At 44.7% G+C, this 16,035-nt stretch overlaps 1 protein-coding gene across 3 annotated transcripts in view; it reads right to left on the reverse strand.

The window, feature by feature from the left end:
* Window positions 1–16,035, reverse strand: part of LOC146811576 (zinc finger protein 567-like) — a 91,178-nt gene that overhangs the window by 66,957 nt on the left and 8,186 nt on the right. For all 3 annotated transcript variants that reach the window (XM_085618550.1, XM_085618551.1, XM_085618552.1), the window contains exon 2: window positions 1,979–2,099. In XM_085618550.1, the coding sequence (XP_085474676.1) occupies window positions 1,979–2,099 (121 nt within the window). The remainder of the gene's footprint in view (window positions 1–1,978; window positions 2,100–16,035) is intronic.

The following is a 16,035-nucleotide window of genomic DNA, read 5'->3' on the forward strand; positions in this document are numbered from 1 at the left end:
GTCAGATCTAAACCACCCTCTGCAGTGACCACCTTCCAGTCTCTTTATAAACAAGGGTGTCTTGTCACAAAGTCAAATATACATGTGTGCACCTATGTTGCCGCACCTAGTAGTAACTTTGCGCTTTTAATTCCATTCACCATTTCAGGGCATAAAGTTTCACCTAGCTGCAGACTTATATCTCCACCTTTAACACAAGGATTTACAAGCGTAAAGTTTTCACATGTAGATGGAGACCTCGGCCACAGTAGCAGAGATCTCACTCAGGGAAAGAATAGAGAAAATTGCAAAATGATATTATTCCTAAAAAATGAATACATAAAAAAGATTCATGTAAAACTGGATATATTTTATTAACTTAGAATTTTTACAATATAATGTTATACCACATTAACTTACATGTGTATAAAATAATTAATTAAATAGATTTACTGTTTAAATCAAAGCATTATTTAAAAAAAAAAAAGTTTACTTACATTCGATATGTTTATTGTGTATTATTAGTTTTTAAAACAATAGAATTTATTTATTTATCTAGCATGAATCCCAAGTTGCAGAACAGGAGATGAGTTTTTTAATGATACATTTTTAACATAAAACAACAAATTTATATTTATTTTAAACGTCTAAATAATCTTATTTGCCTAACATTTGTTCCTAAGGGGTGTTATTTTAAGTCCGTGGCTCTATTGTTTTCCTTGGGACTGTGTTGCAAGTAGCCATGAGGGTTGCTGCTCTTACTCCAAGGCTGGGTTGGATCACATTTACTACAGCTGCAGTAACTTCAGAAGCATAATTTGTGAATAGCAATGGGCTTACTCTTTTGTGGGTGGGTGTTGGTATGTGCACGTCCCTACCTAAACCCCGGCTTATGCCTCCTTTTTCAGAGTAATCATTCTCCATTTTATAGCCACTCCCACGCCCTTCCCACAATTACAACTAAAACACTGGGCCTGATTTAGATCCTAGCGGACGGGTTACACTGTCACAACGTTGACTGATATCTCATCCGTTTAAATATAAATCTCGAATATATCCTATGGGATTTATCTTTCAGCGGACAGGATATTTGTCACACTTGTGACGGAGTAACCAGTCAGCTAAGATCTAAATCAGGCCCATAGACCGACATGTATGGAAATCTCTGCACTTGTGGTGAGAATTACACACATAAAAGATAGCAGTGCTCCACACTCAGGTTAGCGAATAGCATTTTGTAGTTCGTAGGTAGTACTAATGTAGTATTACTTCACATGCTACAAAATGCATTTTATGAATAGGACCCCAGGCTTCTACTGTCTAGATTACTACACTGGAACCCACTGCACTCTCTTTATTAGTTTAAAAATAACTAGAAAAACCTCTTGTGGTTGAAGCAAATGAAAAACTAAAGACATACATTGGCTCTATTCGCTACCAGCTATCACAAAATAGCGCCTTTGTACAGTGGAGAAGTGTGGCTGTGGAGAAGTGTGGCTCAATGGTTAGAGCGGCAGACCCTGATGCAGAGGTCTGGCCCGGGACCAGGGTTCAATTCCCGCCTCGGCGGGTATTGGGCTCAATTTCCTCGGACCTGTTAATTCTCGCCTCGGTGCCTATTCTAATCATGGGTCCCACTCTGTAACTCTCGGCAATAGCTTGCTTAATCTCTACAAAGGCCCCAACAGCGCTGGGATGCCTGGCTTCACCTTGGGGGTGCCCAGGAGTGGACATTTCACAGGGAAAAGCCAGGAAGGGTTCCACAGCGGTATGAGTACAGCGCCAGGACACCCTAGGGTAACAGTGCGCTATACAAGAACAACACATTTACATCACCTCGAATACCCACTCCGGTTTGTTTTATACCCCCAATTTGTCTATCATACTATGCACAGCTTATGTCTTTTTGTATAACATTTTTGATAGAAATGCCATGCAGATTATGTCACATAAACAGAAGGTAAAACCTTTTAAAAATTTGTGAACAACATAACATTACCTAATGAGATCAAAGCCTGGTGAATTTCCTTCATCACATTAGTATAAAGTTCCTTCTGCCATTTATATAAATGCCCCCACTCATCTTCAGAGAAATAGGCAGAAGCATCGTGGAAAGTAACCTGCAGAAAGACGAGAAAGTCTTAAATCAGCAAAAACATTGACTCATTTCAGTGAAATATTCAAAATGAACATACGTCCTAAAGGCTATTCTCTCTTATATTCGCCTATCGCTCTTATTTCTCCTCTTTCTCTAAAATTATCCAGTTCCTCCCCCAAACAAAATACTGTAAGTCAGAAGAAGGACAGTGCACCCAAAGTACGGAATGATCTGAATAAACAATTAAAATACTGGATAAAGAATTTTCTGAAAGACAGATATCTGAATGTTTGATTTCCTTCCACTTGCCATGGTTTTTTCTATATCTTTGAGTGAGACAATCCATTTCACTACAGTCTAAATGGATTCTTCTCTGGTCGTAGCGGACCCACTTAGGAAATTCGGAACTATGTGTAATATTTTTGAAGTAATTAACCTGAAACGTATTTTTTTAGATAATGTTTCTAAACCTTTATGTTCTGTATTTTTGTATAGCGCAGCATTTATTGATTATTTTGCCACTTGTGGTCTAGTTATGAATGAGGAGGAGCAGTATCCTAGCACCACTGGCTGGAGTTCCCATATACGGTTTTGCCGGGTGTGGGAACAAATGAACCAATTTTATCGGCCAATAAAACTGATTGAGGCTTTGGACAAAACAGCAGCCAAGCACCATCTAACAAACCACCCTTTTTAGGTCTCGCCTAGCGGCACAGCGCATGCGCTGCTCGCCTTGGCGAGATCTATTGTTGTGGGTTTAGCTTCCGAAGGGGGACAGTAGATGTGCACGCGCCCAGACAGGCCATGTGCACGTGTGCGGCTCGCGGAGCACAACGCGCGCATGGCACGCTTTCACTTTCCCTTCCTCCCCCCCCATCGGCTCCAGGTCTCGGAGTTGGCTCACCGTTCTGTGATTCTGGGCAAGTCACTAATCCTCGTCTCTTCCGCCTTGTTATTAGATACATCTTGTTTTTAATATGTTCACTTTCAGCGGCATCTGCAGCAATGTACCACCAGGGGGTGCTATGTTTCCACTTACACTATGGAACTAGCCATTGTTAAATGAACCTTAGTTACTATCGTCAATGACAGTGCGCAACTCAAAAATACCAATGCTGTGAAAAGGGCCCAGGTTATTATTTTAAAAAAATAAGTTGCTCTTGCTCTTCAATATATTATCCTGAGCCCTTGGTGGAGGATTTGATTATTTTGTTTGGTGCGGCTGCTGTGTACGGGAGATGCGTTACAACAAACAAATGATAGACGGAATGCTGACAATGCATACATTCTCCCCCAGTCAAGAGATCTGGGTTAAATCCATCGTTCTTTTGCCCACTACACCACCCCAGTTTAGACATGGCCATATGCAAATCAGTCTTGACCCTGTGCCTCATGGGAACAGTCCAGCCCGAACCGCCAAGGCATGTCTTCCCTGGACCGGAATCAAGCATCCTAGGACCGGTTTCTGGCTATCAGCCGTCATCAGCCAGGATAGCTTGACTCCAGTGGCGTAGTGAGCACGGGTCCCACGTCTGGGAATACCCATCCCACTTAGGGCGAAAAGCGTTACAACAAACAAATGATAGACGGAATGCTGACAATGCATACATTCTCCCCCAGTCAAGAGATCTGGGTTAAATCCATCGTTCTTTTGCCCACTACACCACCCCAGTTTAGACATGGCCATATGCAAATCAGTCTTGACCCTGTGCCTCATGGGAACAGTCCAGCCCGAACCGCCAAGGCATGTCTTCCCTGGACCGGAATCAAGCATCCTAGGACCGGTTTCTGGCTATCAGCCGTCATCAGCCAGGATAGCTTGACTCCAGTGGCGTAGTGAGCACGGGTCCCACGTCTGGGAATACCCATCCCACTTAGGGCGAAAAGCGTTACAACAAACAAATGATAGACGGAATGCTGACAATGCATACATTCTCCCCCAGTCAAGAGATCTGGGTTAAATCCATCGTTCTTTTGCCCACTACACCACCCCAGTTTAGACATGGCCATATGCAAATCAGTCTTGACCCTGTGCCTCATGGGAACAGTCCAGCCCGAACCGCCAAGGCATGTCTTCCCTGGACCGGAATCAAGCATCCTAGGACCGGTTTCTGGCTATCAGCCGTCATCAGCCAGGATAGCTTGACCCCAGTGGCGTAGTGAGCACGGGTCCCACGTCTGGGAATACCCATCCCACTTAGGGCGAAAAGCGTTACAACAAACAAATGATAGACGGAATGCTGACAATACATACATTCTCCCCCAGTCAAGAGATCTGGGTTAAATCCATCGTTCTTTTGCCCACAACACCACCCCAGTTTAGACATGGCCATATGCAAATCAGTCTTGACCCTGTGCCTCATGGGAACAGTCCAGCCCGAACCGCCAAGGCATGTCTTCCCTGGACCGGAATCAAGCATCCTAGGACCGGTTTCTGGCTATCAGCCGTCATCAGCCAGGATAGCTTGACTCCAGTGGCGTAGTGAGCACGGGTCCCACGTCTGGGAATACCCATCCCACTTAGGGCGAAAAGCGTTACAACAAACAAATGATAGACGGAATGCTGACAATGCATACATTCTCCCCCAGTCAAGAGATCTGGGTTAAATCCATCGTTCTTTTGCCCACTACACCACCCCAGTTTAGACATGGCCATATGCAAATCAGTCTTGACCCTGTGCCTCATGGGAACAGTCCAGCCCGAACCGCCAAGGCATGTCTTCCCTGGACCGGAATCAAGCATCCTAGGACCGGTTTCTGGCTATCAGCCGTCATCAGCCAGGATAGCTTGACCCCAGTGGCGTAGTGAGCACGGGTCCCACGTCTGGGAATACCCATCCCACTTAGGGCGAAAAGCGTTACAACAAACAAATGATAGACGGAATGCTGACAATACATACATTCTCCCCCAGTCAAGAGATCTGGGTTAAATCCATCGTTCTTTTGCCCACTACACCACCCCAGTTTAGACATGGCCATATGCAAATCAGTCTTGACCCTGTGCCTCATGGGAACAGTCCAGCCCGAACCGCCAAGGCATGTCTTCCCTGGACCGGAATCAAGCATCCTAGGACCGGTTTCTGGCTATCAGCCGTCATCAGCCAGGATAGCTTGACTCCAGTGGCGTAGTGAGCACGGGTCCCACGTCTGGGAATACCCATCCCACTTAGGGCGAAAGTTGGAGAGGTGCCAAAATATGAAACTTATGTTGCTACGCCTGATTAATGTTAAGAGTTACTCGAGTGACCCCGTTTTACTCGCTTCCGAACCAAGAACAAGGTCTGGTGCGGAGCACAAGCATGTGCAATGCGCCTCTGCTTGAGAGGAGGGTGTTGGAGTCTTGTGTACAGCGGGGTGCCTCGCTCCAGTTTCTCATTTCATTTTATTTGAATAGAACGCGGTTCTGATTGCAAAAACACTCACTAAATATTGTATATGTTGGCAGGCCCAGCCAGCTCCATCCGCAGGGAGGACAAACTTCTCTCTCGCGACAGAAGCGAGGCTGCAATGCCAAAAAGTGACGCACACAATGATTTACAAAATAAAGGTGATACTGACAGTTTGTACTGCGCAGAATATGGAGTTATCTCTTTCTATTTAGATATTGGCTTTAAGTTTGTGTAGTTGTGTATTTTATTTTAGCAGTATTGACGATATCGCATAAAGGGATGTGAATCCCCTGTATCTGAATTTGTCAAAAGTTGTGGTTGGCAGTTTAATTTTCATCTCTAAATTGCACAGTGCTTGCTCCTAGCACCATTTTGTACCATATAATATATTTGTCATGCTTGCCCGATATAGCTCAATAAATAACATTTTGCACAACAAATTCATATACCAACGAGAATTTGCTTAGAAGACACATTCAAGTACCACAGACATCATTTTTTTTGTGATGCGCGTTTGGATTACCAAACAACTCATTCTATGAACTTTGGCATGGGTCTTGTTGTAGGTGAGTGTATGCCCAGAACCATGGAGTGTACACTTCAGGATCGCTGCACTCGTGCACACATGAGTGAACCTGTCTTCCTGATAGTGGCACAAGGTTCTTCTGAGCATGTACATTCTGTTCGGAACTACGGGTCCATTTGGATAGTATTATGGTACACAAAAAGAGCCATTTGCAAATCTAAATTAACCAACCTGGTTCACAGAAACAAGTGGAATTTTAGACTTGTAAAGAAGGATTGTGTACTACCCCACAAGTATGATGAATTTTCCCCCAACATAAATTCATGGTTATTGTGAGGTAATGGCATTCCCAAGTAGAGGCAGAAGGGTGTCTGGCCTCACAACATGTAATACTCACCAGCTAAGCAGTGCTTAATTTGAGCCAGTGGTTTCCAGTGTTTGGCCCCGGAACTTAATTGTCAACACCAGCGCTTGTGACAGTCTGCCTCAAGGTGGCAATGTCTGACTAATTTAGAGATGACCATAGCAACAGTTAATTATTAATTCAAAATACATTAAAAATGATTGTTGCCTGCCGCCCAAGCCATTCTTATAGCTTTGGAGGCATGGAATAGTCTGCATTGTCACACTGTATGGGGTGTGATGGTTAGCAGTTGTGTTATTACTATCTTTAGCAGCAGGGCAGGGGCAATGTGTGGTGTAAAGCTGCAGTGGCCACCTGACGAGAGCCCTGGCACTTATGTTTTTTTTTTTACAGATTAAGCACTGCAGCTCTGTTATTTACATACCTAAAACTGCTCCCAATAAGATTAGATTATATGTGTAATTGCGGTGAAAACAACCCACATTTTTGAGCGTCTTGGGCGAGGGGTGGCTTCACCGAAGGGAAAAATATTTTCCCATCACTAGAGAAAAGAACGTGAAAACCTTTTAAGCAAAACTGCTTATTTACACCTGACTAGCGCATGCCGATGTTTCTTTTTCACCTAGTAGAAAACCTACAGAAGTGAACACTGACCAGTAGTACTCCTGGAAAGCTATCATGGATTTCCAGGAAAATGCCAGCGATTGGAGAACTTATGTGAACCCCCCAAAGCTGGAACACGCCTAACAGAGAAGAAAGCTTACTCTTCGAGTAAGTTTTGTAAACTGAACTATGAGAATTTCGCCCCCTCCTCCTCCGAAAGCCCAGGTTCTCTTGTTACCTGCTCCAACCTCCAGGCGCACATGTATAGTGTGCAGAGGGAATGTAGGCATGCATTTAGTCAAGACTAGCCTACTGGAGTGATGAGGTGGAAATTTCAAGAAATAGTATATGTAACACTTTCGGAGTGCTGATCATGGAGGTGTGAGAGGGTTACATGCCAAACTAGGCATTTTAGAAGCAGTGGTGTACAAAAGAATTCACCGAGGCATATTTCTTTTCCGTGTGAAACCGAAGTTTAGTTCAAATTGTGAGATTGTTGGCTCTGGTCTGCGAACATTTTTCGTCAACTAGGAGCACGCAGTAAAATCAGTTTGAATGAGCGGGAAGACAAGGTGTATGGGTGAGCTTTTAGCTTCTTGCTAAAGAGCAGCCGTTTTGGGAGCAAAGTTTTACAGGGTAGGACTCCAAGGGGTGCTTACTGAATGAATGGACCACGGTCTGTGGATTCACAGTCTTCAGAATTTCTCGGCCTTGTAAAGCCACTGACCGCCAAAGACCATCAGATCGTGTACCAGATAGGTTTATTTGCCAGTATGCATAGAAATATAGGCTGAGCTTGTTGATGCCCTGAGGTAATTATTGTGTAAACTTTGTGACGTTTTAGGGCGTTACAGAATGGAAAGCGTCTTTGTGGCCTGCCCTACACAATTGTTCTGAAAGTGATTTCCAAAGTCAAGAGCCATGCGGGAGAGGTCACTGGTGGCATGGTGTTGGGAGCGCGTGTGTGGTGACTGAGGAGTCAGCCAGTGGAACATGTTGCACAAGTGGGATGGACCAGTCCCACACAAGACCACCTGTGCTATGAGTGGCATCTTGAAGGGAATGCTGCATGTCACCCGGATCCAGTGGAGTGTTTGCAGCGGCCATCTTGCTGACAGCACAGTCTCCCGCCGGCGCATATAGTCCTGCCGCTTAGTTCAGAAACCTTTAGAGATTGCATCAGTTACTGGCCTGACTCGGTGTAATGTCCTTTCTGTAAGTCAATTAATTATTTAGTCTGTTTTGCAAGTAAATTAGTTCCACTCATTACCCTAAGTTAGGGTGACCAGAATTTTAAAGCCAAAAAACTGGACATTTCCAGAAAAATAGAAGAAGGACTACAATTTTCCTTCAACCCAGTGCACAGAATGACAGTGCTCCTGAGCAGAGAATTTCAGAAGAGGCTGTTAGGACATACATAAAATGCCATTTTAAGAGCCAGTAGCATGCCTGTTAATTAAATTGCTTTCTTATAACAGGCGCTGACTATCCCTGCTTTGCAAAACATGAAAAGATACCTCCCACCGTTTTCAGCCGACCCTCTCTAAAAACCGGGACTTGAGCTTAATGTCTCAAAATCTGCCCGGAGAGCTGGCGAAAAACTGGGACTGTCCGGGCACATCCGGGACACCTGGTCACCCTACCCTAAGTAAACCCGTCCCGTTTGCTATTCTTACATGGCCTTGTATCCAGGGACATCTTAAGGATTTGGGGGGCCCTGGGCCAAACATATTTTGGGGGCCCCTGTTCAGGACACCTTTGAATTTATGATCTAATTTGAGCCCCTGTTTCCCACGCAGTTTCCGCTTCCTCAGCTGCGCTAGCGATCCAGTTTGCATCATAGGCATTAGCCTATATATTCCCGATGTAAATGGACATGTGCAGCTTACAGGTGTAGGATTCAGGGTTTCCTGCCCTGCTACTACGTTTTTAATACTTTTTAAATTGTATATGTGTGGCTGAATTACTCTGTGCTTTTTAACAATTTCTCCTACCTATGCGCCCTTGCACTTTACTTGATTCTGCTTGCCAACACCTCCTTAGATGCTCCGATTCCCATTTCGGTTTTCCTCCAGTCCTGGTCCGCTGCTGCTGATACGCCGATTGTGTGGAGGGTTGGGGCTACTATCGGGCTACTCACTTCCGCCCACGCAGTTTCCACTTCCTCAGCTGTGCTAGCGATCCAGTTTGTATCATAGGCATCAGCCTATTTATTCCCGATGCAAACGGATGCGCGCAGCTGATAGCTGTAGGATTTAGTGTTTCCTGCCCTGCTAGTAGGTTTTTATTACTTTTTAAATTGTATATGTCTGGCTGAATTACTCTGTGCTTTTTAACAATTTCTCCTCCCTATGCGCACTTGCACTTTACTTGATTCTGCTTGCCTACACCTCCTTAGCTGCTTCGATTCGCATCTCGCTTTTCCTCCAGTCCTGGTCCGCCGCGGCTGATACGCCGAATGTGCGGAGGGCTGGGGCTACTATCGGGCTCCTCACTTATGCCTATGCAGTTTCCGCTTCCTCAGCTGCGTTGGCGATCCAGTTTGCATCATAGGCATTAGCCTATATATTCCCGATGCAAACGGACGCGCTTAGTGGACGTGCACAGCGGGCGCGCCGCTGGTGCCGAAGGTAAGCCTGTCTGCGCCCGGAGGCGTTTGGCGCCGGCCAAGCTGCCCAGTTCCCCTCCGGTGAGTTTCTTCCACTATATTGCAATAGGGAAAAACTGCTTAGCCTTAGGCGGCTACCATTATGTCACTGTACAGCCGCTGATCCGAGGTTGGAGGTAGAATTTCGATGCAATAAGTGCAACTGGACTCTCCTCCAGCCCAGGAAACTCTCACCCAATATCCTCCCACGCAACAATAAGTGTAAAAACAATAAGAAAACAGAGGACTTAAAGGCCACCCTTTTAAATTGTCGCTCTATACAAAAGCATGAACCATACATTTATGGCCTACTTTTAGACTAACAGTCTGATCTTTTATTTCTCACAGAGACCTGGCTGTCTGAAGCCTCCAACCCTACTATCACCTCGGCCATCCCTACGGGTTATAACATTCTTAGGAGCGACCGATCAAATGGGAAGGAGGGAGGTGTTGCCATAATTTACAATAAAAAACTAGACTGCTTAGGCTTCTGCGGTACCTTATCCCCCCATCATAGTGCTGGGGCCCAATTTTCTTGTTTTCCATTAGTCTCCAAGAACCCACTCTGGTCGATTGAACCTTTTTACTTGCCCAATAGCGTGGAGGGACCAAACACAATTATCAGAGAATATTTTCCACAATTTGACATAATTAAGGACTCGAACTCAATTTCTATTGCTCTCTGGATTTTATTATCAACAAAAACATCTGCAGATATAGGCACCTTAGCACAAGGCACAACAGGTAAATGGGCACTAACACAAATGCCACTCTACGAAGAATCCGCATTCGACTAAATATAAACAAAAGCACAGCTCCTAAAAGCATGAGGTAGATAACTACCAAGCCAATGTCGATATTAGGAATCATTAAACAAACGCATCTCTGTCCCTACTCTATGCTAGATGACATCCCTGCTTACCATTCCCTTAAGACCCAAGAAATCTTGAAAAGGTGTCAGAAGTGAGACTTCCTAAGAAGTCTTCACTTGGAGACCTTGATCTAACTCGCTCCTTCTAGCTCCTCGCCTACCTCTTCTCTGCTCAACCCACGGGGCGCTGTCCCTAATACAAAACCCCAAATCACAGAACACGCCCTCCGGCACACCTCCTCGGCCAGGTCTTCTTCCAGTAACTTTCCGTCCAGCTCTGTCCATCCTCCATTGTCCATCAGCTTGGCCTTGAGTCCCAGACACCGTTCGCACTAGGAGTTGCGATTGGCACATTCCAAAGTACTCCCATGTCTGGCTTTCCCCATAATTCAACTCTTAGACAAAGACCTTTTCTACTAACGAACCAACTGTCCTTGCACCTGCGGTGAGATCATGGGATGGAAAAATACTTCGCATCTTTAAACTTTACAATTTACTGCAGCCCAAAACCTCTACCAGAATAAATCATTGCGGCCTACCGCATTCAGCTAACATAAGAAATAACAGGCCTTTCTTCTCAACGATATATGTGCATTCGGGCCTCTACTCGGTTAAACACACTATTAAATCACATTCTAAGCATTAGTACTTCTACTTTCACATTCATGAGTAAGCGACATACATGAGTAATTTTAATCAGGTTACTCGTTTATCCTAATACATTGCATTGAACAGAAACTAATCGTTATGCATTTTACTGAATACATTCACAATATGTTTTCACATCTCTACACTTCTATATTGCGATATAGCTGATACATTTCTTAATACATTTCGCACGACACATCTAAGTACACATTGATTATATGCGGGTGCCAACTAACAGTGAATATGATGCACCCCTAAAAAATTTCAAAACCTTTAGGCACTACATCAATAGCATAGCTGGATTTCTGATTTACAGACCTCCCAGTGCTATTGGAAATGGTATTACTACGCTTAATACAGCCACCACCTCCCTGGCCTTAAAATACAACAACTGCCTCATTCTGGGATATTTCAATATACATATGGACAATGGAAAAGACCATCAAACAATTTCCTTGTTGGAGGCGCTGCAGGCCTGCAACATGTTTCCATCTGTTTCTTTGGCCACCCATGAGAAGGGCCACACCCTAGATCAAATCGTTCACAACTTTGACATATCAGTAAGCCTACCTCTTCCCATTACCTGGTCTGACCACCTCCTATTAAAATTCATCATTCCCAACTCTGCCACAGCCCCTTGAGCTAACACAGGGCAGAGGGTCTCTAATTACAGAACGTTCCATAAAATATCCATCCCGATGTTAGTAGACGCCCTCGGTCGTTCCTCACCAGAGCTGTCTGGCTGCTACGACTCGGACGCCCTCTCAATAGATTCATGGCTCCGAACCAACATTGATGCAGTGGTACTGGTTGTTTGCTGCTCCTCAAAGAGGTCAGCCCCACCAGCTCCATGGTTTAATGATTCCCTTAGATCTCGCAACAGAAATTGTGGAACAATTGAACGGAAATGGCGTAAATCCTATCTACCTGAGGACAGGAAGGTGTATAAAGACACCTTAAAAGCTCATTACATTCTCGTGAAGGCAGCCAAGACAAACCTCTTTCAAACCAAGATGGAAAATGCCCAAAATAAGAGTAAGGAAATCTTTAGCATAGTTAAATCCTTTACTGCCCTGAGAGCCAGCACAAAGGAAGGGCCATGCACTGAAGAATGGTCTAAGTAAATAGTTGAATTCTTCCACAAAAAGATCTCCATGATCCAACAAGCCTTCACTATCATCTCAGAGGAAGAACTGACCTTGTACCTTAGTTCTAATAGCAAATTTCACCTCTTGGATCCTTCATCTTTACTAGCTTTCCCTGAGTTTCAGCTTGAAGAGTCACTGACCCCTCTCCAAAGCATTAAGTCTGGCTCTCCTACTGACCCATGTCCAGGGAATATCTTGAACCTATTAGCTCCCACCATAACCACACAGTAAACCAGCTCTTTAATGCTTCTCTCTCCTCAGGCAACATGCAGAAATTATGGAAGAATGCTAAGATTCTTCAACTGATAAAAAAGGCTAACGCCAAACTGACGGACCCTGCCAACTACAGGCCAAACTCCCTTCTTCCGACCTTCTCCAGAGTACTAGAGAAGTATGTAAACAAGGCCCTCCAAAAACACATTGAAGATGGGAAGCTCCTTCATGAGTCCCAATCCGGTTTTAGGGCTAACTACAGTATGGAGTCCGCTCTGCTGAAAGTGACTGAATTCCTCAAGGGTAAGCTGGACTAGGGAGGCAAGACTGTTCTGATACTGCTCGATACGTCTGCGGCCTTCGATATGGTCCCACATGAGAGGCTCCTGGAGAGACTTGCTAACATCGGTCTGGGGGGGGACCGCCTTAACATGGATGTCATCCTTCTTGGCAAATAGATCTCAAGACATCTGGCTCCCCCCTTTCTCATCCCCAGTTCCGGCCATGAATGTAGGTGTCCCTCAGGGCTCCATTCTCAGTCCTACCCTTTTTAATATATATCTATCCCCCTTGCATTTCTGGTAGAGGAAGAGGGCGCCAGAATTGTTTCCTATGCTGATGACACTCAGCTGATTTTTACGTGTGAAAAAGGAACCGACTTTGACGGGGCAATGATTAGGTCTTGCCTCACAAAGGTTTTTAACTGGCTTAAGATCAATCAGCTGAAGTGCAATCCTGACAAAACTGAAGTTGTTTTCTTTGGTAATCCATAAACGCCTGACAGGAGCGCTTGGTGGCCAAAAGATCTGCCGCCCCCGCCTGCTGAAAAGGAGAAAGTCAAAAACGTAGGAATGGTCATAGACAAGACACTCTCCATGTGCTTTCAAATTCAAAATCTAAATGGCACTTGCTTTGGCATACTCTGGATGCTAAAAAAAACTCCTGCCACTGTTACCGCTTGAGAGCAGAAAGATCGTGGTGCAGACTCTGGTGACATCAAAGCTTGACTATGTCAACAGCTTGTACCTCTGTCTTCCCAAATCCCTTATCCAGTGCCTACAAGTGGTACAATATGCGGCGGCCAGAGCCATCCTGAGACCTAAACCCAGATCTAGTTTGACCCCTATTCTTAAGTCTCTCCGCATAAAAGAACGGATCGACTTCAAAGCGATGACCATCTTCTTTAAAGCTTTCCATGGCTTAGGAGCCGGCTACATAAATAAGCGTGTTAATCGCTACACAACAGCTAGACCCCTAAATTCTTCCAATGCCAACCTGGCCATCATGCCTAAAATATGCAGTGCCCGCATTGGAGGCAGATCCCACGGCTTTCTAGGCCCAAAATTGTGGAATAGCCTCCCTGAGTGTGTGAGACGAACCACAGACCTACTCTCTTTCATGAAAGAACTTAAAAACCTGGCTTTTTGATAACTGATGGGTCTTTTACGCATGTTTTCCTCCCACTGTCATGCGCCAGGACCCTCTAGTCTGAGTAGCTGCGCGCTTTATTAAATACACAATTTCATTTCATTAGGTCCCTGACAGTGCAAAGGAACACTCGTCCAAATTCTAAGTGCCTTATTTATGAGGCTTTGCTTCACTTTTGTGCCGCTGGTGCGTCACTTTTTGTGACGCACCGGCAGCATAAAATATGTGCAATTTTACGCCCTATTTACAAAGTGACGCATCTAGGCAGATGCTTCACTTTGTAAACCCCTGCACCGCATTATACCTGCGCCAGGCATAATGTATGCAGGGTGGGTGTTGCCCCGCAAAATGCCTCGTAGAAGTGGCGCATTGAAATCTATGAGAACTCAGTGCGCCACTTCTAGGACGCCATTGCGTCAATATCTTACACCTGCCACACAGCAGGCATAAGACTGATGCAGGCCCTTTAACATGGGGCTTGCCCCATGTGAAAGGACACATTGCTGGTGTTGCGTCTATTTTCAGACAGACCCCAGCAATGCATCACTTTTGCGCATACAGATTCGTCAGAAATACTGACATATCTGTAACTCCTTGCGACATGATGCGTCATACAGTAAATATGACACATCCATCATGTCGCAACGAGGGCGCACTAAGAAGTGACGCATCCCTGTTTTCACACAGCGATGCATCAATTCTCATAAATAAGGCCCTCAATGTGTTTACATCTAATATTCAGGGATAGTTATGTGTGTTTTCAATACTGTAACACAGCAGCAGCTCACCAATATTACTGCAAATAATCTCTGTGACGCCCTCCTATTTCTTATATGTTAGGCCTTGTTTTGATCTAAAATAAACGTTTTTTATGTATATTGCATGAAACATAAACACAACATGTCTCTGCAAAATGGCTGTAGTAGACTCTCACACATCAGGTACATAAGAAATAAATGAAAGGAAAACAGAATTTAAAACAAACTGTTTAGGAAATATTCAAGGTCATTAGGGCAAAACTCTGGAGAATGGAGCTGACTGTCAGGGGGCCCCCTGAAAGGCTGGGGCCCTGGGCCAGAGCCCACTTTGCCCATGCATTAAAACGTCTCTGCTTGTATCTGTTAAGCAGACGCTTTGGGCTGTCTTTAACTATGCCCGCGGCAACAGTACATGGGCATTCTATGCCTCAGGTAACTATTACATATTTCCCAACTATGTTTTGGTGATGGATTTTCCTGCTTCCCTCCACTGCATAGATCCCTGTTTCCTAAATTAACCAAGACTTCCTGCGGCTTCTGTTTTTCGAGTTTAGTGTTTAGAACCTCTGACAACATTACACTGTATTAGGTTTAGGCCAGACCACACTGATATGTTTTTCAATAATGCTTTGGACCCATTTCTAAATGTTGCTCTCATAAATCGCTTTGCTAAATGTTTTACTTTTGCACATTCAGCTAAACCCCCTCCCCTTTATGAAATGGAACATTCCATTCAGCACTCCATCCAATTTCTCTTAGGGAACTATGTCTGAACACTGCACGTTCCAAAATATAACAGCGCTATGCATTCCTAATGGCAGCGATGCACGAGAAACCATTGAAAGCAACCTGGTTCAGTGTTTGGCTCTTGGTAGATAAAAGCACATTAGCATAGTGCTTTGCCAAGCATCAGATATTTCCTTCCGCTTCCGGTGATATTGGCGCCTCGTGTGAGGTGCAGAGTGAGCCTACTGGCACATATAGGTTTAATTGTCAAATTGAAGGGAACTTGCAGGAGGCACTTTGGCCTGATGGGCTACCCTTGACCTTGTGAACCTAGAGTACACGCACTGTCAGTTCTGGCGGGACTGTAGTTATGGTGGATGGCATCTCGTCATCTTCAGCATCATGTACCTGACAGCCACTGCCTGGCCCACTCTCATCCCCAGGAAACTATTCATGAGCGTTTTGCTGGTGAAACACCTCCATTCAGAACAAGCGTTAAAACTGCAATAGGTCTCGCCTTTCATTAAGTTAAAGCCATTTGCTTTGCTATACAATACCATTAGCAAAGCAAATGGCTTTAACTTAATCAAATGCGAGACCTATTGCATTTTCAATGCTTGTTTCCTTTGGCAATGGG

Source organism: Triturus cristatus, chromosome 7 (genome assembly GCF_964204655.1).
Source record: "Triturus cristatus chromosome 7, aTriCri1.1, whole genome shotgun sequence".
Classification (NCBI taxonomy): Eukaryota; Metazoa; Chordata; class Amphibia; order Caudata; family Salamandridae; genus Triturus; species Triturus cristatus.